Source organism: Brienomyrus brachyistius, unplaced genomic scaffold, assembly GCF_023856365.1.
Source record: "Brienomyrus brachyistius isolate T26 unplaced genomic scaffold, BBRACH_0.4 scaffold51, whole genome shotgun sequence".
Taxonomy (NCBI): domain Eukaryota; kingdom Metazoa; phylum Chordata; class Actinopteri; order Osteoglossiformes; family Mormyridae; genus Brienomyrus; species Brienomyrus brachyistius.
In genome coordinates, this window is record NW_026042326.1 from 954,100 (window position 1) to 981,221 (window position 27,122).

At 38.5% G+C, this 27,122-nt stretch overlaps 1 protein-coding gene across 1 annotated transcript; it reads right to left on the bottom strand.

The window, feature by feature from the left end:
- Positions 1-1,459: 1,459 nt before the first annotated feature.
- Positions 1,460-26,831, bottom strand: LOC125723793 (RAC-alpha serine/threonine-protein kinase-like). The gene is made up of 14 exons (XM_049000576.1): positions 26,699-26,831; positions 21,507-21,623; positions 16,622-16,750; positions 15,995-16,106; positions 15,308-15,437; positions 14,931-15,062; positions 14,774-14,839; positions 14,318-14,386; positions 14,113-14,238; positions 13,771-13,899; positions 8,350-8,564; positions 8,014-8,101; positions 6,492-6,594; positions 1,460-3,571 (listed from the first exon to the last, which is right to left on the bottom strand). The coding sequence occupies exons 2-14, from the start codon at positions 21,550-21,552 to the stop codon at positions 3,492-3,494; spliced, it is 1,425 nt and encodes a 474-aa protein (XP_048856533.1). The 5' UTR covers positions 21,553-21,623; positions 26,699-26,831; the 3' UTR covers positions 1,460-3,491.
- Positions 26,832-27,122: the final 291 nt, after the last annotated feature.

Here is a 27,122-nt window from a genome sequence, read left to right on the forward strand (position 1 = left end):
AACCACTGTGCCGCGTGAGAGATTGTAAGGTGTACCGTGGGAAATTATCCAAATTTCATTTAATTGGTCTAAAAAGCTTTTTTGAAAATTAAGTATTTGTAAATAATATGCCATTGTCGAATGTCTATGCTGTTATGTAGTTATGTATTCTAAACAAACAAAGCTATTTCAACATTACAGTGATCCCCCGCTATATCGCGGTTCAGCTATCCTGCCCCCGCTATATCGCGGACTTTTCCCAGATGCGTCACAGTTCTTTGCATCTCACGTACCTTGTATGTGGTTCGATTGTTTTCATTTTGTTTTAAGCCCTGCGATGGCTCCCAAGCGTCCTGCATCTTCTAAGCCTTCTGGTAGTAGTGAGCCTAAGCACCAGAGGAAGACCTTGACCATTCAGGAGAAGGTAAATCTCACGGATATGCTTCAGGAAGGAAAGCGTTACGAGGACGTCGCTCACCATTATGGCTTGAATGAATCAATGGTACGATACATCAAGAAGGATGAAAAGAATATAAAAACCACCACATAACTTTCCTTTAGTCAAACAGAAAAAGAGGGTGGCAGCAACTCCTGATGAAGCCATCGTTAAAACGGAACCACATTACATACAGTATTATGTTACTCATATCCTTTGCCCGACATCCACATATCATGTGTTGTTTTAATAAATGCACATGTGTTTAAAGTGTGTGGGATGGGTATTTTAAGGCTTAGACTATAAAAAAATGGTTTATTTATACAATCCTCATATATCGTGGATTTTCACCAATCGCTGATGGGTGTGGAACGTACTCCCATTTTCCCACGACATGTCTGTGAGCTGAGTTTTTCCAAGCCTTACTCATACAAAAACTAAAAACAGACTGAGAGGTGTTGAGGAAGAGCTTTGTGTGTGTCTGTCTTCAGTTCCTGCCAGAATATTAGCTTTGTGTTCATCCAAAACAGGCTAAGGTTTCACACTGAGTGAGTATAAATAAATTGAGAGGCTATTTTGTCAAGACTAGGCTACAGAATATCATTTCGTAACATTTTTGGTTGGTGGTGAGCCATGGGACTTTTCAATGTTAAAAAAGGGCCGAGGCGTAAAAAAGGTTTTAGAGCTATGGTGCTCCAGTGCATAGCAGTAATCTTTCACCTGCAGGGGCACTGATATGATTGTCCAGTCCAGTATTTTGCTAATATTATCTCATACTATGCATGCCACTCTTATTATGTTCTTTTGTTATTTGAAGAGGGCAGTTAGCGCTTTACGATGACATCACATGTAGGGGTGTGACCCTGTCAACTTCCTCTTCCAGTCAAATGACATCTTAGGAGGACACATTATATACTGTATAATAACAACAGGTGACTGTAGGTGAACCTGCCTCCAGGGTGTCCCCTGCCTTGTGCTTCCTGGGATAGGTTGATTGTGACCTTGAACCGGAAAAGGCTAAACATCACAGAATATGACATCAGCTGTACTACACTCTTGTTTTATTGTGATTTTCTGTAATCCATTAAGATGTCTGACTGTTCATGGCTTCTCATATGATACAATTCTAGAAATCCTGCTCAAACAGAACACATATACAAAAAACGCAACCCTTATTTGAAAAATTTAAGTACACAAAAGGTTCGACATATAGGGAGGGAAAAATGTTTGCTGAAGCTTTTCAGGTTGCTACCAAGGGAGTGCACAGAGGAAGGGGGAGTTCTAGAGAAATTGAGAGCCAGGCTTAGTATACAAGTGAATCAAGACAATATTCTGTACAATTTGCTAAGTGACAAAAGATCCAAAAGGTTTAAAATAATAATTCATTTACAAAACTCACAACATATATGATCACTTAGCTGGAAGTCAAAATGGCAAAAAAAAAAACGTTAAATGGAGTATCAAGCTTAATAAGTTATAAAAGATAAAAAAGTGCATCCTTTTGAGAGTAAAACACAAGGTTCACTGTGGATATTGTGTTTCATGGTCTGTGAGTACAAAAGGTGACTTCATTTCTCATTAAGCGGAAACTTTATATTGAATTTACAGTTTAACTCTAAAAGTGAGTGAATATAATAAGTCTTCAATACAGCTGTGCAACACAGGCTGGAAATGCACAAGGGAAATAACACCGCAGACCTAGAACGTATACAGTATAAACACTGGACTGCTTTTGTCACTGCTGGTGTGAAAAGCCATCTTAATTAAAGCCAGCCACTTTTCTAGGCAGCAACTCCCCAGCTTAAGAACCACACCCAAAAAGGTGTGTATCACAACGGCAGCCTCACTGAGGCTGAGCACTAGGGATGAGCGGCAGCTCAGACACCGCACCGGTGAGGCACGGCCGAAAGCACCAAAAAACTAGGCCCGAGAAGCCAAGACGGCAGGGTCTGAAGGGTTTTTGTTTGAAAAGACAAACATCGGGTAGTTAAAAGCAGAGCGCTGTCCAACAGCCTGCGTCAGCACTCATTGCTCACAGGTATTCAGAGCACATCAGTATCGTATCAGTGCTATTTTCGAGTGTATGCTAAGCAGCCGGTGTTTACCACAGACCTGTGCTATGGCACAATGCAGCTCTCTCATGCTGGTTAGTTTGGCTGTGTAGCTGACATTCTGTTGACACACAGTCCAGTGGCAAACTGTGAGCATTATGAAGATGAGAGCAGCTCTCAGTCGGTGAATAGAAGTGTGTTCAGCCATTGTATAAAATCCTCAGAATTACAGGTAGCAGGACAAGGTAGGTGAGGCTAGGCTGCAAACATCAGGCCTGCAGACAATCTTGCGTTAGGGTGGAAGTGGCTCTCGTAAGACATTTCATTGTTTACCGAGGCGTCCAAGTTCCTAGGTACATGAACTTAAAGCTTACTTTTAAATAACAAAAAATGTTACATTCCCATCCTACTGAATGCGTACTTAAGTTGCCTTGAACACACAGTCAGTCCAGGCATATTATCAAAATTCAGTCATCTACTCAAAGTTTTCAAACCATAAAAATAAGACGAGCAAATATGATATACAGAGAATTTAATAATTCAAACTTACTCTAAGAGCTCAATTTAATGAAGGATCTAAGTTACCCCCCTTGGTGAAACTAGAGAAACTTGGTGATTAGTTGCAATTAATACGAAAAGGAAAATAATATAAAAAAGTTTGATAGCGTGACCTCTTTGAAAAATATCTGAAGAGGGCCGCCACACGGTTATATACTGTCGCATTTTCGCAAATTACAATTAAGTAAATAAACCCTGTAGATCTGGAAGAAAATGTGGTAAAACAGTGAAGCAGCTATCAGGGGTAACAGCAGCACTCCCTCCCAGCAGTGTGTCCCCATTCCATCCAGACAAGAACGAAAGATCCAATAGAAAATGCCTGAATGGCAGTGGTGGCGATCGTATAAAGGCATACGAGGGAAAAGAGAAAAGCCCCATGATGCTTAGCGGCATGCAGTCTGGCAGGTGAGGGCCAGCAATGGTGTCGGGGGGGGGGGGGGGGGGGGGGGGGGTTTGCACACGGCTCTTCATGCAGTCCCACTGGCAGAGTATGAAAACTGGGGGAAGTGCGGCCTTCTGTCACTGTCATACGGCTCCATGTTCTCATCTACGAGCAAAAATGGCACAAATTAGATCAGTGGAAGCCGTATATAAACGAGAGATCAATAGAAAGAACAGAAACCATACTGCTATCACTAACCCAGAGCATAACATTATCACATTCGCCACTGAACACCCACCTTGCGGCTGCATATATAAAAGAGCCTCTGGTGAATTTGAAAAACATGACCTTTATTTTTAGCCATGGCTCTACGCAAGGATGAATGTGCTTTTATTTTGTACTAGAAAAAAAAACAAAGCCAAAAATTCTTTAGCTGAGACATTAAACCCGGGAGAAATTTAACAGAGTATAAGCCAAGCTAAAATCAACACCATAATTAATACCCTGGTGAAAAGGACACCATATAGACCAAATGGTGCTATCTAAATGCCAGGAAATAAACCTGGAAACAAAATGTCATTCATTTCTAGGCAAGTCCTATGGAGCCCCTAAAGGGTCAGGGTGGGAAAATATTTTTCTAAATAATTTTGTGTTCCCTCGCAATAGTTTTCTGATAATAACTGTCCTATGTTTAAAGTACAAAAGATAGAATTAAGGGACTAATAAGTATAAGCCTGAAACTACAGGGGAAAATGTGCACCATGTAACTTTCATATTACAGTATGTGCTTTATACGAATTTATTAATAATTGCACTATGTCCACTCACCGACAGTGACTGTAAGACAGCTGGACTAATCAGTAAACTTAAACGATACAGACTTTACCAGTGAAGTGTGCTTTAAGCAGTAAATTGTGGGAGACAATGTACACCATGTAACTTTCACATTATTAATGAATACATACAAAAACACACAACTGCACTGTGCCCAATCACCAGAAGTGACTGTAAGCAACAGACACAGTACAGTTATTATTGGAAAAGTTCTGTGAGGGAACAAAAAAAACTATTGCGAGGGAATGCAAAACTATTTAAAAAAAATAATTGTCCCACCCTGACCTCGTAAGGGCTCCATTCATGGAGCATCTCCTCTCCTAATATATTGTAGAAAACACAGCAAAGTATAATCCCATTATAAAATGTAACAGTGCCCAATGGCTTCTCATCTATGGAAGCCCATTTCCACCAATGTGAAAAAAAATGAAATTCCCTAAGCCATTATAATGAGAAACACACACACACTTTCATCAACTTTTTTTCGAAAACCAAATTTTATACATAAAAATACTTTGATTGGACAAGAACATAAGAAATTAACCATAATGATTTTAGCAATCACAGGCAATTACATTACTTATTAGGTGTATTAAACAGCAAATGTTCTAATCAACAATCTACTATTTGAGGTGGGGGAGGATAGATAATAAATGTTACAAACTCCACAACCACAGAGGGTGTAGAATGTTTCCAATTCAGCAGACCAACTTAAAAACATGCTTTGTCATTGTCATTATACACAGACAAACAGCAGATGGCATAAATTATCTGCCTCCTGACTAAAGGTGGCTGAACTTAGTTAACGGGAAAAACGTCATTTTAGCAATACCACGTCATGTGAGCAGTGATCCCACCCGCTGTCCTTGATTGGCTGACATGATGACATACCACGGGGTTGGTCTAATGATTGGACTAATTATGCAGTTACTGCCATGCTTTGTATCACACCGTGCATATCTTGAAGCTGTGCAAATTAATATGTGAATTTGTGTATTTATGTTAATTGTAAATATTACTGTGTAATGCCGTGGAATGCATGTGCCGTGTAAATTGTTGACTTCAGCATCTGTGCAGCTGCTAGTATTAAACTGACAGTGGCTGATAAAGAAGAGTTCATTTTCATTTTAAAAGAGCTGTCATTTCCCTTAATAAATGACTCAACCACCACACATCTTTTTTGTTCCCCTTTTTATATGGGTCTGGTGCATCAAAAATATCCTGCACTGTCAAGGGTTGCGGAGTTTGTAATATTGACCTCACCCAACTAAATAATATCCCTAAATAAATCATTATTTCGAGAAACTCTTGAAACATCAAGAAACCAAGTCGTTATTTCGAGACACTAAGTCGTTAATCCATGATACGAAGTTGTTATTTCGGGATGTTAAGTCATTATTTTGAGTAAGCTTTTCATTATAATGACTAATGGATCATGTTTTTTAAATCACATTGGTGGAGATGGGCTTCTAAACTCACTCCTTACGAGGCAAATTCAATTCAATTCAAATCACTTTATTTATCGCCAAGGGGCAATAAGACAAGAGTTGTGCAAAAACACATCAAAATTGTATTTTGATACAATATACAAAATGCCTTATTTATAAGTATCAAAATAAACTACAAAATACAGCCACGAGTGTCAAACTACAACTATATTTTTTAAAATACATTTCATATACTTCTATATTTGCCATGTTCCTTCACAAACAGCCTGACTCAAATGGCTAAACATAAGAGCAGCATTTTTCTCACTGCTTAATGAGACAATACAAATAAGAAACCAAACCAAAGATAAAAACTTCTGAAGAGATTCACTCAGCAACATCTTAAACACTTTACACATGACTATGCCTGAATGAAGTTTGGTTCAAAACAAGCGATCACCTATTGTTTAAAATGACCATTCATTAAAATGACTGAATAAACTAAAAACTTACTCCTCATGCAAGCACAAACCTTTTACACAAGACAACATGACACATGCATTAAAGTATTTCTTAAATTTTCAAAACTACACTGAACATCAATGTATTTTGCTAAAAAATATGTAATCATTTTTATTTAATCAATACAAATTACAAAATACAATTTTATATTTAAAATCCATTTTTTAAATATATGTATCAGATATACTGCCCATCCCTGCGAGTGACCCAGGCTAGAACTACTACCGAACTTATTTTGCATGCATGTGTCATTAGCAGAAAATGAAATGTGAGTAGTGATGCAGAGCTGACAGGTAGGGTACCTTGTCCCGGAGGTGTGATGGTGATAGTCTGTCCTGTAAACTCTTCATCAAAGTATCTTGTGTCTGTTTCTGAAGTAACCTGGGGCTTGAAGGGTGGGATAAGCTGAAGGGAGAATGTTTGCAAAGAACATGTAATATCGAGCATTGGATGATGTGCACAGGGCAGGTTATCCTTTACAGAGACAACATTATTATTACTATTATTATTATTACTACTTATTATTATTATTTACAATGGAAACCACTTTTAGGGATCACAGTTATAGTGATCAACTTCTTATATTGATCAAAAAGCTTGGGGGAGAATCATTCCTGTACAGATACTGTTTAAATAATTTGCTTACAGTAATCAAGTAGTCCTCTTAAAGTGTTCATTTTGGTTCTTTTTAAACATGACAACATAAGAAATTAAAACTGCGGTAATTATTTTTTCTTCACTTTACTTTGCCTTGCTGTAAACTATCTGCTTCTGGCTAACTACCTGAGGCTAATGCAGTGTGCACTGAAAACATGACGGGAAAAAGTTATTTTCTCTCATGACAAATACAGACTCAAAGCTTATGACAAACCACCAAAAGTGAGCAATCAAGCTGCAGCAGCGAAACTACAATAAGAGCTTTGAAACAATGTAACATTGTGAAAATGTGCTGCATAAATAAAATTCAATTTAATTGAATATTATGTACAGTACTGCACTGTATTATAGCGCATTTGACAGTTAAATTAATTTGTACAGTACTGTAATTTGAAGAGTTTAAAAACAGTTGCACTGTATTGTGAAATCAATAAAATTAAGCAAATAGTGACGGTGTCCATTTTATTATCTTATATTCTGTAATAAATAATTACATTCTGTAATAAATATGCAAATGACAATTAGATGGTAATCTGCCTGAGACACAAAGAAAAACAACTACTTCAATATCATCATCATCATCATCATCACTGTTGCTGTTGTCGTCGTCATTATTATTACTGCTGTGTGCCATGTCTCCTCACTGAACCGCCTAACTTCACGGCCAACGATTATATTCTGGCACTCAGTGTAATATAATACTCAGACTTTGCCTATTTGGTTGTCTAAACACAGTACATTATTTATCCATCTGTGTCTGTCTGTCCCTCCATTCTTTCATCCTGTCTGTTATGTATATTGTATTACTGGATCTACTTTTTCTGGTGTATATATAAATTAACCATTATGTGTGCGTATGTGCACAGATATAAGTTCTCTGTGTAATACAACGAGTTCAATAAAAAAAGCAAGAAAGTGGTTACCTCCAGTGTTTCTCAGTTTATTATAAGGTTGAATGTTGTAAGACACAAAAACAACAACTGGCGACAAGGATGTAAGACACAACACTGTCCACCTCTCCCTTCCCCCTATCTATTTCTCCCTTCCTTCATGATGTTCTCTTATGTTGTATGGTTGTGTGTATTATCTGATCCTGTTTATAACTGCTGGTATAACAGCTGAATTTCCCTTCATACGATTAATAAAATTCATCTTATTAGGGATTACCTTTTTCTCATAAACATCCTTCCACTCAATCCCCGCAAAGAACTTGTGCTGCATGATCTCCTTGGCATCACCGGGCCCACCACCTAACCTACAAGACAGAGAGAACACTGTACAGAACACTGTTCCATGTACATTTTTTTTCCTTGCAACAAGATCATAATTTTATTTCAGCGTATGACCTATCATATATCCAAAAATAACAAAAAAGATACTTTGACTCGGTGTTCAGAACATGACTGGAATCTCATCTGAATTTATAGCGTATTGCAGATGAGCAGGGTTATTCCAGTTCCCCAGATCAGTCCTGGAGCTGACAGGCAGGAGGTGGTCACGCACCTCTGCTTGGGGTCTTTCCTGAGTAAGCCAGTGAGCAGGGACCGTCCATCAGGCCCCAGGTTGCGAGGAAAGCGGATATCCTCCATAAGGATGAGCTCAAACAGCTTCTCATGGTCCTGGTTGTAAAAGGGCAGGCGGCCGCACATCATTTCATACATGACGACACCCAGGCCCCACCAGTCCACTGCCCGTCCATAATCATTGTCTTCCAGCACCTAAGAAGATGTACACAGCAAAGGAACATCAGCAAGGCAGAAGTGTGGGTATCATTAGTATGAGTAGTTCAAGCGTCAAGAGGCATTGAGGAGACACTGAGGAGTCAGTATCGATGCTGACTGGGTTAGAGGGGACGCCATAAGCCGATCAACAAAAGAACTGTGGGGTCGATTCTCCCATGGCAGCGTAGCTGTATGCGTTTTTCACTTAAGTGTATTCACTTTTCGACTTAAGTCTGGGGTTTACATGTGTAGGCTCGATAATCACTTTTGGCAAAGAAACACAGAAATATAGAACTGTCACATGTAAACGACCCTTAAATGCATTCTGCCACCGACTAAACCATTTTCACTGCATTTTTCACTATGTGCTGTGGAGGGCTGTATGAAGTCTTGTGCCTCTTCATGGCCAAATGTAAAATTCTAGTGTTCAGAAAGTCGACCATGAACCAAAGAAAACTTTTTGCATTGATTATATATTTAGAAGTAAATGTTATAATCCAAAACAAACAAAAAAAATTGATATAAAAATTATATAGCACTGTACTATATAGAAATATAAGGTGACCAGATATCCATGTCCGGGAGGACACTTTGCGCTACCTCAGGTTTTACAAATTAATTTAAAATGGAACAACTCTTACACTTGGCTAAATAGTTAAAATTTTCTTGCACTTTCACTTGTTTGTTTCCTTGATTGAAAGAGTCATCCAGCTCTTTCACATTAACATTAGTGACACAAGTATGATTAAGTGAATTCCAAGCTTGAATAAGTGAATTCCAAGTCGTTTGAATTGAAATGGTAGTTCACAAATCCTTAGCTTGAAGCATCTCCCCTTACAGTACATTAATAAACTGCTCACCCTAAATATATAAAGTATGTACAAGTATATTACCATTAGGTAGGATTCAAGTGACATCTGCCTTTTCAACATGCCTAGTAGGCTAAATGACTGGTCAATTAAAAAAAGAATTCCTTCAGTGAAAATGAATAAAGAACAGGTTCAATCTTGATGTACTTCAACTGACTGACACTGAATGCATCGCATGTTTCCAGGGGTATCGTGAAATGCTTTGTTTTGAACAATATGGGATGCAGTTTGAGGGGCGGCATGGTGGTGCAGTGGTTAGCACTGTTGCCTCACACCTCTGGGTCCCAGGTTCGAGTGTCCGCCTGGGTCACATGTGTGTGGAGTTTGCATGTTCTCCCCATGTCATCGTGGGGTTTCCTCCGGGTACTCCGGTTTCCCCCCCACAGTCCAAAAACATGCTGAGGCTAATTGGACTTGCTAAATTGCCCGTAGGAATGCATGTGTGAGTGAATGGTGTGTGAGTGTGCCCTGCGATTGGCTGGCCCCCCATCCCGGATTGTTCCCTGACTCATGCCCATTGCTTCCGGGAATGGCTCTGGATAAGCGGCTTGGAAAATGGATGAATGGATGCAGTTTGTCCCTTGTTTTCATACACTACATATGTACACTAGGTTAGGGATCCCCAATGGAACTACCTGACCAGGACATTTGCCTAATTAGTAACTATTCTATGCTTAATGGGGTAGATGTGCGGGTTTTTAGTGGCAGTGACTAACAGTTGGATTGGAATAATACATTGCAGCCTACAGTGTAGCTTATAAGCTTGTTTAGACTATGTAGTTGATTGAATTATTTTATCAGCAATGCATTCTAAACTTTCAGTCCATGCTACTGTTGATATCATTTTCACCATGTCTAATGGAGAGGCATATTTGCTTGATGGAAGAATAGACCAATAGCTGCAGATCCACTGTGAGGCAGATCCACTGAGAGGTCAGAGGTTCACTGTGGGGCCAGAAATCCTCTGCGGTGTTGCCGAAAGTGATGTTACTTCCAAAACAATACTATACAAGGAATTGTAACTGTTCATTATGCTTAGAAGTATGGGAATTGTATTTATTTGCTGCTGCTTGACTGCTACAGAATATACTTTCTGCTTAGACTGTTACTGGTTTTGGTTAATAGTTTAATTCATTGTCAAGTGCAGATTGCTCTGGTTTGATGAACACTTATTCCACTCACACTTAAATACAGTAAGTGCAAGTTAGCCTGAATTGCATCACGGACTGAGGTACCATATTTAGCAATCAATAAATCTTCATTCAAAAGACCATAAACGCATACTCAATCATTTTTACAGTGTTTTGTATTTGATATTGACCAACAGATACACAGATCAATTTGTAAAAGAAATACTGTGCCTCAGTTATGAAAATGTGCTACCTGTTGCACACATTTTCATTACCCATTATGCCCAGTGATGATGTTAAACCAAAATAATTGCCGCAAAGAACTAACCTAATTAGATTTTCTTATTTCTTAAACTGGTGAATGAAGTAGATATGATGTTCTTATAACAGTGCTTATCTAATTAGATACAACTACCATTTATCATTAATTGGTACCAGTTTGTGTGGTACCATGCATTTTCAGTATATTTTGATCTCTTGATTCAGACCAATTCTACGCTTAAGAGGAATACATCGTCTTTGTAAGTCGCTTTCTATAAATGTCTGTCGAAATCTAAACAAATTGAGGTCAAGGCTGATTCCCAGCCCTAAACAATAACTGTATGTTCTTCAAATAAGATGCTTCTAAATTTATGTTTTGCCACATGTCTTTAAAGTAATTCTGAAATAAGGCATGCGACTTTTAGACTTGCCCATTTTTATTTTCAGCTATTCTTTTCAGTCAGAAGTTATTTTTTTGTGCTTTGATAGAGACAGATTGCTTTTGTTTTTAAGGAACTATACCCATATGTTCATCAAATAAAAAGATTTTGGTATACGAGCCTTTGAGGTTTTCTCAATTTGTTTCCAGTGACTGTCCATTTGTAAATTTGTCTTCCATTTGGAGAGTTTTTTCCAACATCTTTTCAAATACGGAAAGCCGCTATACAGAATTTTATATGTCATTCCAGTTGGACAGATATCGAATCGGAATCAAATCAGATTAAATTGAATTGCTAAGCTTATGATTCAGAATTGAATCAAAACGGAGCATCTGTGCCAAAACCCAGCCCTAGTGAGGAAGAAAGTTCTTTTTGAAGTACAGCTGTAGCATTTGCAGCACAACAAAAAATGTCAAACTGTTATGCTTTACTCCTCAGGGTCGGGGTTTCAGGCCTCCAGGGTACCACTCTTCATGGCCATTTAGTCCAATAGTCTTCTCTGATTTTTCTGTACTATTTTATGTTTATATCATATCATTGTATCTAGTACTGTCCCAAATGATTATTCTTTAAACGATTAATCTAGCGATTTTTTTTTCTCTCAATTATTCGACTAATCTAACAGCTCATTTTTTGATTGTCCTGATAAATTTATTGATAAGCAATTTTCAAGTTTCACTAAATGTGAAATTCTCATTAACATTTAAATTTATTAAAACTTTTCTTAAACATTAGAGCATTATTAACAAAAAAGGCAAATCTTAGGAGACAGTAGGATTTCTGTTAGACTGAAGTTAATAATCACAGCAATAGTTTTTACTTTATTATTTCAGTATACCAATTTGACTTTAATGTTGAAATAGGTGCTAAAACATGCAATGATTTCATAAATAGAGAAACATGTTTTTAACAAACACAAGCAAAGGTAGCTTATAGGTAAGGTTACTTCAGTGAGCAAGGAATGATTTAGGCTACAGTACATTTTTATAATCAACATTGTTGATTACGTGGAATAATTGTCCCAACCCGATTTGTATCATTGTATTTTTTTACAGTGTCGTAAAGTTTTTACAATATAAAATTAATAAAATGGTGTTCGTTTCATTGTAATGTGTATACTTAATTGTATTAAGTAGGAGTACAAAGAAACTGCAGGTTATGAACAGATATTTTCCCAACAAAGGTCTTTTATGCATTCAAGTCTAATCATGGCATGCACATAATGTCTGCAGTAATCATAAAAAAAAATTCAGAATATATAATTTACTAAAAAGCCTCTCTCCAACGCAAGCCACATCCATAACAATTATATATATATATATATATATATATATATATATATATATATATATATATATATATATATATATAAACTTTTGAAGATATTAAAATTCCTGCATAACAATGATGTGCATAATGTATCCAAATGTAGGGATTTTCAGTATGAGTCCAGATGTCCTACACAAGGTGAGTTTACATTAGTCACAGAAACAAATTAGCCGGTTACAACTGTGTAGTTGTCACATGGTGAACTGAGCAATTAAAAACCCCTTGTTTCTGGTCTGTGTGAAAGTGTAAAATGACTCCTCTTTGTTACCTACAAAGAGGCTGACATTAGTTTAGCAGCTGAAACATATGTAAATTGCATTTACTGAAAAGAAAGTAAAGCCACGCGGATATGAAGGGAAAACATATTATGGTCACATGCTTGTTATGCAGCAAGGCTGTATTTCAGCTTACGAGATACAAGTGCGTGACCGATTATTAGGGCTGAATGGCTTGGGGAAAATATCTAATTGCGATTTTTCTGACAGACATTGTGATTACGATTTGACTTGCGATATAATTTTTTATGTCAAGCTTCAGTTCAATATTCAGTGTGCAGTAAATTTAAACATATGATGCAGCATGAGATACCATCAAAATATTCATTGGCAGAGGGTATAGTTTTTATAGTTTTTCTCTTATACATACACAACATAATAAACAACTGTAAAAATTACTTTCTAAACGGTGAAAATTATCCATTAAAACACAGCACATACCAAAAAATCTGCCATACTGAATAAACAATAAAACACTGCTGGCATCACAGTGGACTTCTGGACTGTCATTGGATTTGCCTCACAGTAGATATGCAGCCAGACCCTTCTCGAACAGACCACTATACTTTTAGTCATTGTAATCTCTGAAGTATCTTTTGCTTTGTTGATTAAACTGAATAGTCACTATTACCAAAATTGAAATGCTAGTTAAACAATGAGTTTATCTGAGTGCAAAAGAATATCAGAACCCTAATCCATGACCCAGCTTGTGCAAAAACATCACCAAAGGTTCTTATTTGTAAATTGCTGCAAAGAAGGAACAAACTTCCCACAGGAGGCAAACAACATGTTTGTGGACAAACCCCAAAAAAGGCATGAAAAAAGCAAGAAGGTTCTGGACACCGATATTCTATTAAGCATCCTATTATGGTAAACTGTCAATGATAACAAGCCATTACCTCTGGAGCCAAGTACTCTGGCGTTCCACAGAAGGTCTTCATGGTGGCCCCGTCTGTGATGCCCTCTTTGCACAGCCCGAAGTCTGTGATCTTAATGTGTCCATCCTTGTCCAGCATAAGGTTTTCCAGCTGTAAGAAGAACAGAGGGTCTAAAGTATTAAGTATTGCTAATGGAATTCAGTATTTAATTCATATCACGTAAATGACAGATAACCTAAGGTTAAAAAAAAAAACTTCAACAACATGCTTCTCTTGAAACAGCAAATACTTCTTTTACTTTACAATGATACCCTTCAAATTCTTTGACTGGCTGAGAAAGCTGGCAGTGCCTCAGAGGCTCACCTTTAGGTCCCTATAGACCACATTCCTCTCTGAGTGAAGGTAATCCAGTGCTGAAACAATCTCTGCCCCGTAGAACCGCGCCCTTTCCTCTGAGAAGACGCGGTCCCGTGACAAATGGAAAAACAGCTGAAAGGGAGCAGAAGGGTTATAGTGGCAATGCTGAATCTGAGGTTTTCCCCAAATTATGCATAATAGATGCACTTACCTCACCACCATTTGCATACTCCATCACAAAACACAATCGGTCATGAGTCTGAAAGGAGTATTTCAAACCCTGGCGGGAAGAAAAGTGAAAATTATAATTCAATTAAAGAAAACTTTCACTATGACATTCACACAAATTACTCCCAGTTTTCTCCCTACTTTGAAAAAATGTTTAAAAGAACATGGAGGCTTCCCACAATGAGTTTATCAATATATTAGTAATTAGGTTCCACAAATCTAAACAATACCTGAGAATCAAGAACAAAACAAGCAAAATTCTGAGGCCTTACATCAGTTTGATTCCAGTCAGATAACCTAATTAAGTCGATGTGTCTGATTGGAGCTCATCAAACAGTACTGGCCAACAGCTGTTGAAGTCCTTCTACAACTAAAACGTAGAAAGTTTCTTTGGCCAGCTACTCATTAACAGCTGGTAAGGGATGTAGGACAATGTCACCGTTAGGAATGGATGCTTGGAATTCTGCAGCACTCGGTTCTCAGTAAGCGTGTGTGCGACTTCATCCTTAGAGAAGAGAATTAGGGAAGGCAATCAGCAGCATTAAAACCTCGCTCTCCCACTTCCCCACCTCCCAGCCACCATAGGAGCTACTTACCTTTGCCACGATTACTTCCTTTTTCAGAATCTTCATAGCGTAATATCGCCCAGTGGCTTTCTCCTTCACCAAGATGACTTTTCCAAATGTACCCTTACCAAGCAGCTTGAGGTATTCAAAGTCATGCATAGTCTATGGAAAGGAGTGATAAAAAGTGAAGCTACCTCTGGCCAAAAACCCACACAACAGCTGCTAAAACCCAACTACTATAACCCAGAGTACATAGAGGAAAGCTGAACAAACACATGAAAAATAAAGTCACCATGCTATCTACCATAAAATTTATGGCATATCTCGCTGTTTCTGCCGTTCCTAAGAGTAACACAGGAAGAGACTCAGAAATGGGCTAAATAGAAGAATATTCAAGCAGTACATACAACTTTCAGGCGAGGTTTGGTTAAGTACATCTCCATGTCCATGGGGTCAGGGGAGTAATCCATCATCTCCTCCTCATGTTGCTTCTGCAGGCCATCAGCAACAGCCTGGATGGCTCGAGTCCATTCCTCCCTAATCAGGGCCAAAAAAAGGACATATATGTTTATGTGTTTCACACTTATGACTGCAAGGCCTTTTTCCAAGTAGAATAATGAAATCCTGCAATGTATTAATCAATAAATGTTTGAAAATAAAAGTTCTTTTATCCAGTAATGGAACTGCTGGAGAGCTGAATTATCTGGACAGTTGAATACAATCTTGATAAACACTGAATTGTAACATTTCATACACTGATGTTTATCCACAAATACCCACACTAGTGAAGTTGGATATTTAATGTAAAACAAAATATTGTGAGGTACACAAAAGGGGTAATTGTATTAAGTAGGATTAATCACTCCATAGGCATGCACAGCAAATGACATACATTGTGCAATGTCGTTCATTATTAGTTTAGTGTACAGCTCTAACAGAATACTGTTACAAAAAAATTTTATGTTGATATTTTAGAATTATGTTGTTACTTGAATGCTAGATACAAGAGTTTTTTTCTGTAATACAATAATCAGTTGAAGTGAGTTGTGCTATTAGAGTGCCATTTATGTGTTCTGCATGGGTCTCCTGGTCACCTCTCCTCAGGAGTGTCGACGTGAAAGGTGCGCTCAATGACAGTGGTCCACTGCAGGCAGCGGATGATGAAGGTGTTGGGTTTGGGTCGCTCAGTCTTCATCAGCTGACATTCTGACCAGAAACATGGACAGTGGAAAAGAAAGAGGTCCGAAGCTACAACAGAGTGCCAGTTCTGACCATCATTCATGAGTGAGTTCACAGAAAGCTGAAAGAAGGACAGCAGAACCAGAGATGAAGAACCAAACTAGAAGACTGGAACTTATAACCAGACTTAAATAGACTAGGGAGATAACTGACTCGGAATGAAGAATCTAATAGGTAGGTCTTCCTAAAGGTTCCATTTCCCCTTCTGTTTAAGCATCAAACCCTTGCTGGAGCTACATGCTATTACGTGTTTGCAAGAGCTGTTAGCTGGCTAACTAAACAGCTCAATGCAATGCTGCTTTTGTAATGGTGTTACGATGGCACAATATGTATGACTGGAACATACTCTTCTGGCAGGCTAAAAATGTAATAATCTCCTGAACACAACAATCTAGCCCCGAGATACAAGTTATCCAATATGGCGGCCAGGTGAATGGCAGCAGAGTGGCACACTAAGGAACAGGGTCAGTAAATTCACTTACGTGCCACAGAAAAGTTATTTAATGGCGTTTCCAGCTGGTCCACATCTTGTGGACGTTCCTTATAACCAATGAATGTACCATCGGTCTTCAGTAAGAAATATCTCGGCCTCCAGGTCTTGATGTACTCTCCTGTAGGTCAGAAACTGGCATGAGCTTTCTCTGCAGAGCGAATGAATCTAAAATACAGCCTGTTACACTTCTGCTATTTCTGACAAAAACACTTAATGCATCACTAACAGGAAACTGAACCCTAAGGCTACGTTGACACTGCCATGCTGAAGTGACTCAAATCGGATTTTTTTGCCTTAATGTGACGCAGACCTGATCTTTTCAGGGCTGTGTGGACACGCAAATCTGATCTTTTGAAATCGGATTTGTGTCACTTTCATATGTGGTACTAAATCGGATACATATCCGATTCGCGGCCATACGACCTGAATGTGAACGCTCAGATCAGAATTCATGTGGCTTTTTGCTTATACGCAGGCGCCGACATCATCAGCCTGCACCGGCAGGCTCGTACCCACACATCTCTTGGTGCAGCAGTTCCAGCAATAACTGCAAAGCCAGCCTCCTGACTTTTTTTCTCCTTTTCGACCTGCTCATGTACAGCTGATTCACTGTTTGTCGTCCTCCAGAGCAAAGTGCGATACATGCGTGAACTACAGACGCCTCCATTTTTAATGCCATGAGTCGTCACACAGATATGACGTTATTTGTTGTTGGTGATGCAGCTGACCCGGGTAAAAACGTATCAATGTGCACATGCATGACATTTTGAATGACTGATGCATTCACATTGCAGTCAGGCACAGGTCACTAGGTAGTTATGAATGTGATTTGGCACTATGCATACAGTTGAACACAGTAGAAAAGGAAAAAGGGCATATATACATTTGTTAATTTTCTACTGTATGCAACTAAATTTCCACCTGGAATAGCTACACCATCATTTTAAACCATGGATACTAACGTGCCCCAGAGAATTGGGGTCTGCTTTGTCTAAGCCTCCACCTTAGAAGCAGCATCATCTATGATTAACAATGTATAATATACAGACTAATACACTGAACAGTTAAGATGCCACTATAATGGATTATAAAACTCAGCTGGACATATATCAGTCTTTCAACACACACACACACACACACACACACACAAGGGGCAATTCTCACAACTAAAGTGTTACAGCTGACGGGCAACTGGCCAAAAAATATGAAGCAAATGCTGCATTGTAACATTAAAGATGAAATCATAAGGGAACCTAAAACATTACGCACTGAAAGAGAGCCCACAGCCCAGGCCTGTAGCCAGAAACTAATTTTGAGGGGGTCCAGGAAATTTTTTTAGGGGAGTTAAAATTGATTATCTAACTACCAGGCTGTGTCTTTGGTCGGGAGCAAACAAATTTTGGGGGGAGTTCAAACCGATAATTTTACTACGTGGCTACATGACTGCCACAGCCTTGGAACAAAAAGCTAATATTTATGGCTTTAACCATTCAGAATAACTGATTACCCATTACTATGGCCAAGATATATGCATGAAAGATGGATGGATGAATGAATGGATTATTAACTGTAGTGGTGCACTTGTACTTTCAATGGAACATCCCAATCTGGTGCTGCTCTTACTTGCTGCCATTTGCGTGACATTCACTGTCATGAATGAGTAACTTATCATAGCAGTTCACTCAATGCCAGAAGGGGGCGTCAGTGACATCTGTTTTGCAATTCTATGGTAGGTCACAATGCAGATGCTTGGTATGATAAGTGCAATAATGTAACAGGAGTTATTCTGGTGGCATCGCTGTCTGGGAGAGGCTATGATGGACAGGGTAACCAATGAGCAGGTTCTAAAGGATGGATACCAGTTGTTTTCCCTACTCTGTTTGCTGACTGCACTAAAAGCATTTCATCCTGCTATGGAGTACTTCCCTTCATTCTCTTTGTTACAATTGCCACAGATACATCTTAATATTGCAAACAGTTAAATTCTGTGATTAATTCTGTGATTGACATTTATAATATATGTTCATCCATCTCTCCAACTTCCAGCTGTTCAAGGTCACAAGGGATTGAAGTCTGTCCCATGTAGAACAGGGCTGGGTAATAAAATACATACTAATGTATATCAGTGTAATCAAATATTTTTTTATTTCTACAGGAGATATTTGATACCCCTACAGCTAGCTTCATAAATCTGTACAACAAAAATCCAAATATTTTTTGGTTGAATCTGGTCAGGAAAGAGGCTACTCAATTTACTTTTTAAAACTAGATGACATTTGTGAATTTCCAATGTATTTCTGCTTTTATCTTTGGTATGTGGGTGTTTATGTGTACTTTATGGGGATGATATGCGGCTTGGCGGGTATGGGTGCTGTGTCTGTGATCGGAAAGTCCCACTACTGGTGATTAAGGGCCTTGCCCTGACACTGCCAATTGCTTCAGGGGCTGTCTGATGCTGCTTTCTCAAAATGTATGTCACTTTGAGTAAAAGCATCAGCTAAATAAATAAAAAGTAATTAATTATTTAACTAGGCCTGGGGCATTTAAAAACTACAATGGCTTAAATGAACTTTGATCCCCCATTGGATTTTTACATTTTTTTGTGCTACAACTGGATTTAATCGTGAATTTACATCACGGATCTGCACCAAACAGCCTGTAATGTCAAAGTGGGGAAAAAATATCTACACAGTTTTCAAAATTTACAAAATCAGCTGAGGTCTTGATTGCATAACAATTACACTATCTTAGCTGTGAAACCTCGAAATAAGCTCTAGTGCAATCAACTGCCTTCAGGAGACATAATTATTTGACAAGAGTCAACCTGAGTGCAATTAAAATGTCACATTAACTGAAAATAAAAACAGCTGTTTCTGGGTGGCCCCAGTGTCTAAACAAACAGCATCATGAAGACCAAAGAACAACCAAAACAAGTCTGTAGATGCTTGTAAAGTTCTAGAGAAGCACCAACCTTTGGTTATAAAAAGAAAAAAAATCCCTGAAGCACCATTAAATATGGCACTACTGGAGCTGGCTGTCCACAAAATGTCAGTGGGCAAGTAAGGAGGGCATTAGTCACAGAAGCAGGGAGGCTAATGGTAGCTTAGGAGAAGCTTCTGAAACGGGATAAACTTTCCAAAGGACGATCAAACCTGGACAAGAATGCCAATGTCTACCACCGTGGTCATGTCCTCGGTATTCTTACTGCATTTTTACGCAGGACATTTTATTGAAAGATGCGCTGAAAACAAAGCTGACAGAGCAATCAAAAGTCAGTGAAATTAATTTGGATTGAACCATATAGAAAAGTTAAATATAGTGTTACACTGTAGTCTTAAATTCTCAGGGGAGCACGACCCCAAATCCCCCCAAGGAAGGGCTAACACTTTTGACTTTGGTATTTTTCTGGCTATGTCCCGGTGGACCATTAAACCTGAACCCTTCACAAAGCTGGACCTGCTAGTGACAATAAGAAAGTCATTGCAAAAAAAAAATCTTATGAAACTGTCATCATGTGAAATTCCTCTTGTAATTTGCTGCAAGCAAGCATGTATGGTTGTCTTTTTGGCCTTAACGGAAAATGCTATGTGGGGGAAAGGCAACACTGGGCTGAAAATATCATCCCCACACAGAAGCATGATAAATCATGCTGAGGGGATGCTTTTGGCAGGGACTGGGGGAACTCATCAGGATTATGGGCAAGATGGATGGAGCCAAAGACAAGGCAATACTAGAAGAAAACCTGTTTCGGTTTGCATCAGACTGGAGTGGAGGTTTCAACAGGAAAATAACCATAAACGCACAGCCAAGGCTACACTGGAGTGCTTTAAAAAAGACCAAGAATCTGAATGTTGGAGAATGTCCCAAAGCCCAGATCCCAATCCAAGTGAGAATCTGAAGCAAGACACCAATCAATAATTCTCATCCAACCTGACAGAACTTGAGCAATTTTGCCAAGAAGAATAGGTAAAAATTGCAGAATCCAGATGTGCAAAACTAGTAGACACTTATCCCAAAAGTGCATTTCTCATTTACATTGGAATTAGCAAAAACTTCAGATCATATTGAAAAGACAACATCTATCACCTTGAGCCGAACAAAATACTGCAATCTTAGTATGCAAGTGTGAACATGGTGTTTAGAGTGGAAAAAAAAAATCATGTGTAGATTTTACAATGAGACATCAGAAAAGACTGAAGCAGCATCATCTGCAAAAATTCAACCATCTTTTCATGACTTAAAAAGTATCTACCTCTTCAATAGGCATATTTCATATTACATAATTACTGACCAGCTTTAATACTGTGTATTGTCAGGAATTGCTTGGAAAGTGCACTGATCAAAAGACAAATTACCTCTACCAACATGAAAGTGACAAACTATGGTAATTCAAATAAACAAGATACTGAGAATGTGGGTCATTTTTTCCCAAGCCCGCCAGCATCTTATGGCCTACTCCCCTGGAAAACCCCTTCCAATACCTCTGGCTCATGTTAGTAGGTTACGTTAAGGCTCTACAGCTGAGGAGCACCAGGGTAAGTAGTACACAAAAGCTACTTAAAGCCAAGAGGCATGTGAAGAAGCGTGGAATTCTTGGCAACGGCTCATTGAGGACACATACTACAGCTCCAGGATCGCATTTCATTTTATCTTTAACAAAAGTCTTTTGTTTTGTATCTTTGACTAAATCCACTTTCTAACTGATAAAACTTAAGATGAATTCTCAGCAGTATCGGTCCTCCATAAAACTGCATGAGACAATCCAGATTTATTTAGTCATGCAGTGGCCTACAAAGAATTTTAGAATAAGACAATTTAATTTTATCTAATAATAAGAAATGAACAGGAAAGAGACAGAAAACTGGGTTTCTTACCTCGTTTGTAAAGCCAGCCCTCCTTCACAATCATGACTTCACTCATGATGTCCCCTAGCCTGCTTGGCTCAAAAGCTGGCAGGATGTGGGAGCCTAATTCTCATTAATCACTGGAGTCTTGGAGAGCATTAAAAAGACAGACACAAATTAACCCTGGCAAAACATTCTGGCACCCCCATCCATATAATATACAAAGGATGACCCATAACTTTAAATATTGTAAGCTGGATCAAAATATATACAAATGTTAAAAGTAGTGGAGTAATGGTACACAAAATTCATGGTTGTGTACATACAACAGTTTTGGGTTCATAGTTTGGCAATTTCGGTACAGCAAATAAAACAATTATTAAATCTGCAAACACAACCACAATTAGAGACAGTTGTAAATCAAAGGCAATGCATCTGTAGATGTGCCTGAATAACAAAACCTAACAGACACTTATTTGCACATTATTTTATGAATTTATTTTTACAAAGATTCAAAAATATTAAGTCATGATCATAATGAATTAAATCCCATGTTCTCTACTACAGATTATGGTCAAATCTCTCTTTCTAAATTTCCTCGCAAAAGTGCATTAGATGCTATGGGAATTCCAACCTATAGAGGAATATTCTGTCTTGCTCCAATTGTAGACATATGCACACAACTCTCTCTCTCACACACACACACACACACACACACACACACACACACACACACACACACACGCACGAATGATGATTCAAATGAATTGACACACTGAATGTGTTTCAACACATTTATTGGGAAAACAATGTTCCAAAACCTGCCAATTATCATTACCTGTAATCAGCATTAGATGAAATCATCTAAGTCACAATTAGCAAAATGTTTTGTGTTGAACATCTACAGTCAGTCCTTCTATAACGCATGATACGCGGCATATCTGTTGTCGCACAACTAATATATTAGTACCCAAGTCCAACATAATGCAGAATCGTTCGGAGAGAAAAGCACAGTGCAAGCTTTGCAAGCATGCAAAAACAACTATCCAAGTGAACGATAGTGATATCCGATTAATGAACAAATTGCTTTTTTGAACTGGTTCTTGTCAGTGAATCAGTCAAACTTGTTTTCAAATCTAAAATAATTGACCTTTTTGTACATCAAAGCAATGTACAGGTTAAAGTCTTAGATTCTAAAAATCTGAAAATATTTGGCAAATTATCATACAAAAACACACAATAACCTTATTTGATTCACTGATATTTGGTTTTCATAGACTGTCTGTAGCCATGTTGACTTCCGCTGTATTTGTGCTGTGTGCATGCCCAGCCACACTGTATGCTGGCTTTCACTCACTATTCCCAAATCTCAGTAAGCAACAAGTTTAGCACAGTGCTCCCCAACCCAGTGTTCTCAGACTAGGAATGAAATGGTTACTGGTTTCACGGTGAACCGCTGTAAATTTTCCAACAGTTAGTATTACCGTATCAAATTTTAATAATCAATAATGCCGTGGTTTACCATCGTGCTTTGAAAATCCTGTTAAACACTGTCCAACTTGTACCAAAGTTAGCAACAGGCTCCCAGATGCAGGTGCAGCATGCATGTGGGTTTGTTTTGTGCTGAAAACATGGCAGAAGGTGGTGACAGCACTTGGGAAATTTCAGACGTCTAACAGGACTAGGTCAGAGGTGTGGTTCTATTTTGGCTTTTATAAGAATCCAAAAATGATTGAAGTTGGCCACCCTGTCTGCAGAACTTGGAGGAAAAAAAAAATCTGCAAAGTCTAGTCTTTCAAGTCATCTCTGTGAGCACTGACCACCACTCTCTACTTTTTAGTGAATGCAAGGTAGTTTAACTTTTAGGTTAGTGCATGATGCGGGGACTTCAAAATAGGAGAAAATGTTATGGTTTGTCTGTATAACTTGGCAACAGCTTGTCAATAATGTGAACTGAATCTTTCAGTGTTATTTACTGTTGTAAAAACATTGCATATTGTCATTGCTGTAATGGAGCTGGCATTTTGCCAATGTGCTCTTAAGAATGAATTACGAGTACGTTTGCATTTGCATATTCTTGAAACAGAACAATGTTTAATTGTCTCATATGACAACACCATACAGATTCCTCACATTCCGCTGCTTTCTGGGTTCATTCTACACAACATGAAAGCTCACATTTGCTAGAAATGGGTTTCCAGTATCACGCACTGCCTTATGTCACCACAGTTCTAGGCCAGTGGTTGCAGACCAGCAGCTTCAGGATGGAAGTTTAGGGGTGGGAACAAACCAGTCAATGATAGAAGAATACCCAGTAATTGTTTAATTACGATGCTAATGTAGTTAATTAAAAAGTAAGAAGTTAGTTACTGATTTATTTTATTGGCTACATTATTATTATTTTAAAGTGCATTTATTTGTGGTTTTCAATATAGGCCTAAAACTTGGTGAAATCATTTGGTTTTGTGTACGTTTTGAACATTTTCAGCACACATTAAAAATACCGGAGTAATACTGATAACCGTGTTACTTTTGATCACTGTAATCATGATATTAAATTTTCATCTCTATTTCTTCTCTATTGGGGACCACAAACAGTTCATGTTTTTTCTCTGTCTCAGCTCCCTGCCAAACAGTCCACATTTTTGCTCCTTCTAGCAAAAACGTGGACTGTCTGTTGTTCCCTGAGGACCAGATTAGGAAACACTGAGTTAGTAATTCAGCATGTTCAGTTGAAGCGGTTACTAGGCAATTCATGTGAGACTCATAAGATCCATAGATGTTTATGATCATTTATTAATGTATCATTTCTTATTTGAAATGCATAGAATTACATTATTGGCCACTGGCATTACTGATTTTATTGTTTAATTTTGTTTGGTGGAATTTACTATGTTTTGGAGTCACAGATATTTTTCCCATTGGATATGTGCATTTTAGTACACGATTATAGTGAACGCTAGGTCTTTCAAGCACGAATTAGTTGCATTGTAGCAGGACTGACTGCACTTGTAAATTTAGGTTCCACCAGTGTTTGTAAATATATTCATATATTTCATTGTGCATACCGAACCAAAAATTATATACTGAATGGTACACAACGAATACATGTACTGTTACAGCCCTAGTTGTAGGATAGACGTCCATTACATGTATTGGCTGGCAACCTTAAATGCAAGAACTAAATTATAATATACAAAATTATGATAAATACTGGCTTATGAAAGGTTTTGTTTTACCCTTTAGAAAGCCCTAAAACCAAAGCAAACGTCATGCAACCATGGTGGGCCTGGAAATCAAAGGTCTCAGCAATGGAGCTGCGAGACACTAAAATTCCACCCCAGACCAATGTCATTTACTTCCCTAAATATGTCCAAAAGCCCCATTCATTTGTAGTATACAAAGAAATCTTAAGATAAACTAGAGCACTCTACCTTTAACTTCTATACAAATATCTATCCATCCATCCATTTTCCAAACCGCTTATCCTACTGGGTCGCGGGGGCTCCGGAGCCTATCCCGGAAGCAATGGGCACGAGGCAGGGAACAACCCTGGATGGGGGGCCAGCCCATCGCAGGGCATTCTATATACAAATATGTTTTTTATAAATATTATTGGAACGGTGCTTGCTATCATTGTCAACAATCAACTGACATTACCTTACAATCATATGCATCCTTTGCTGAGAGTAAGCATGAGCATTCAGATAGCACACTCTGAATTTAGTCTACTTTTATCGTGACTGTGTTATTCTGGAAACTAATATACACCCCTGGGACTAGAACTTTAGAATAGAGAACAGAATTAACTGTTCCACCATGCCAACTGGACAGACTTTTCCCTTAGAAACTTTAATAGAGCTATGTAAAAGGGTCAGACAGCAGCAACAATACTTTCCCAAAGTAGCAACACAATTATGCATGAACGTTGAAACTGGAATATCATAAATGGCCTTCGTAGGCCTTTGTAACTAGGTAGGGTTTTTCGAGTTTGAAAGATAGAATAACCACTTGGAAGCAAGTGAGAAAACAGCAAGCCTAATAAAAAATCCATCCAATAAAGGTCTGGCCAGAGCAGGTCATGTGATGCCTGAAGGTCTTTGTCTCTGAGGAAGACTGCTAGATTGGCTTGTGTATGCTTAGCATAGCAGCCAAAGTAAATTCAAAAAGCAAACCTGCACACAATGAATCAGTCAAGATGGGCAGTATAATATATGTCATGAATTACATTTAAACCAATGAAAATGTGTTCAATTAGTATAACAGGAGAATACGGATTCATTGTTTCTAATTGAAACAGCCAGCTATTCCTATTAGACACGGCGTGTATTGCGCTACAAATCAGAATTCGGCCCTCAGTGATTTTATATATATATATATGTATATATTTGCACGCTGCCTACGCTAATTTTCAAAGTTAAACAGGATTTATTTTAATTTCGCTAAATTCATAAATATTTCAAGAGCAATGCTACCTATGGAGCAAGTGAAGAACTACTCGGTGAAGATGACACCGAGTCGTTCACAGGAAGGGGGGAGATGGGGGGACCGTAGCCGTTTTGTAACTTGGCTTAATGACCAGTTCTCAAAAAAGCAGCGTAAAAATAATACATTCAACATGTTAAGCAAGACCAAAGGTCATTATTCAAGTGGACTACGAACACATGGTAACACCACTTTTTTTAACAACGGGACTCTCAAGGAGTTTAATTCAGGCTGCACGAACTATTCTGATATTTAATGTAGATACCAGACACAGAAAAATAAATTGAAATTAAAAACGTTAAAACCCCTAAACAAAAAATAACTTGATTATAATGTAAAACACAAAGCAGACAAAATAATTACGTCAGGAGCAAGACGAACGAGACGTACAAATTAACTGAACGATAGCTTCATCAAACCCAAATTTAACCATTATACCATATACTTCATATAGGATGTGCCCAATTTGCACTGTATATAATAAAAATAAAAATGTAACACACTGTTTACAGTAAGGGTAAACGGCTCACATGCACAGCGGTAGGTCAAAACCTCCACTTCAGCATCACACGTGTCGATACTCCGATATGTGGTGTTCGATAATACACGTGCATAAGAAATATATATGTTTATATAAATTCTCAGCTTTTCTGATGGGCTCTGCCTGCGCCTCAGGCCTACTCTCGGCGGCCGCTCCGCTCCTCTCTGTCAGCGGTACCCACACAGCATCACTTTACCTCGGCCCAGCGCTTCACACCCGATTCCGGATCATCGCCGCAGGCTTAATCCACCACGTATCGCTTCACTTTCTTCTTGGACAGTTTCATAAAATAAAATCTGTCTCTTTTACTTCGTTTGCCTTTTCCGTCGCGCCTACCGGACGCCGCTGGACCGCTCCTGCTCGCTCTGGGTCCTAGTGCCCGCGAAGTCTCAGTACATGCAAGTCCAGAGGACCCCCGAGCTCAGGCTGCGGAACGTCAAACACTGCAGGCACATCAGGGGAGGAATTTTGATACAGTCCTTAGTCCCCTTGTTCAGGTGCGTTCCGCGGTCCATCTTTCTAGTTATATTTTATTTTTTCTGGGATATTTTGTTCGTCTACTGTATACTTTTATCCTTCCTTTGCACTGTGCTGTATTTGCACAGTTGTCTGCACAAGTT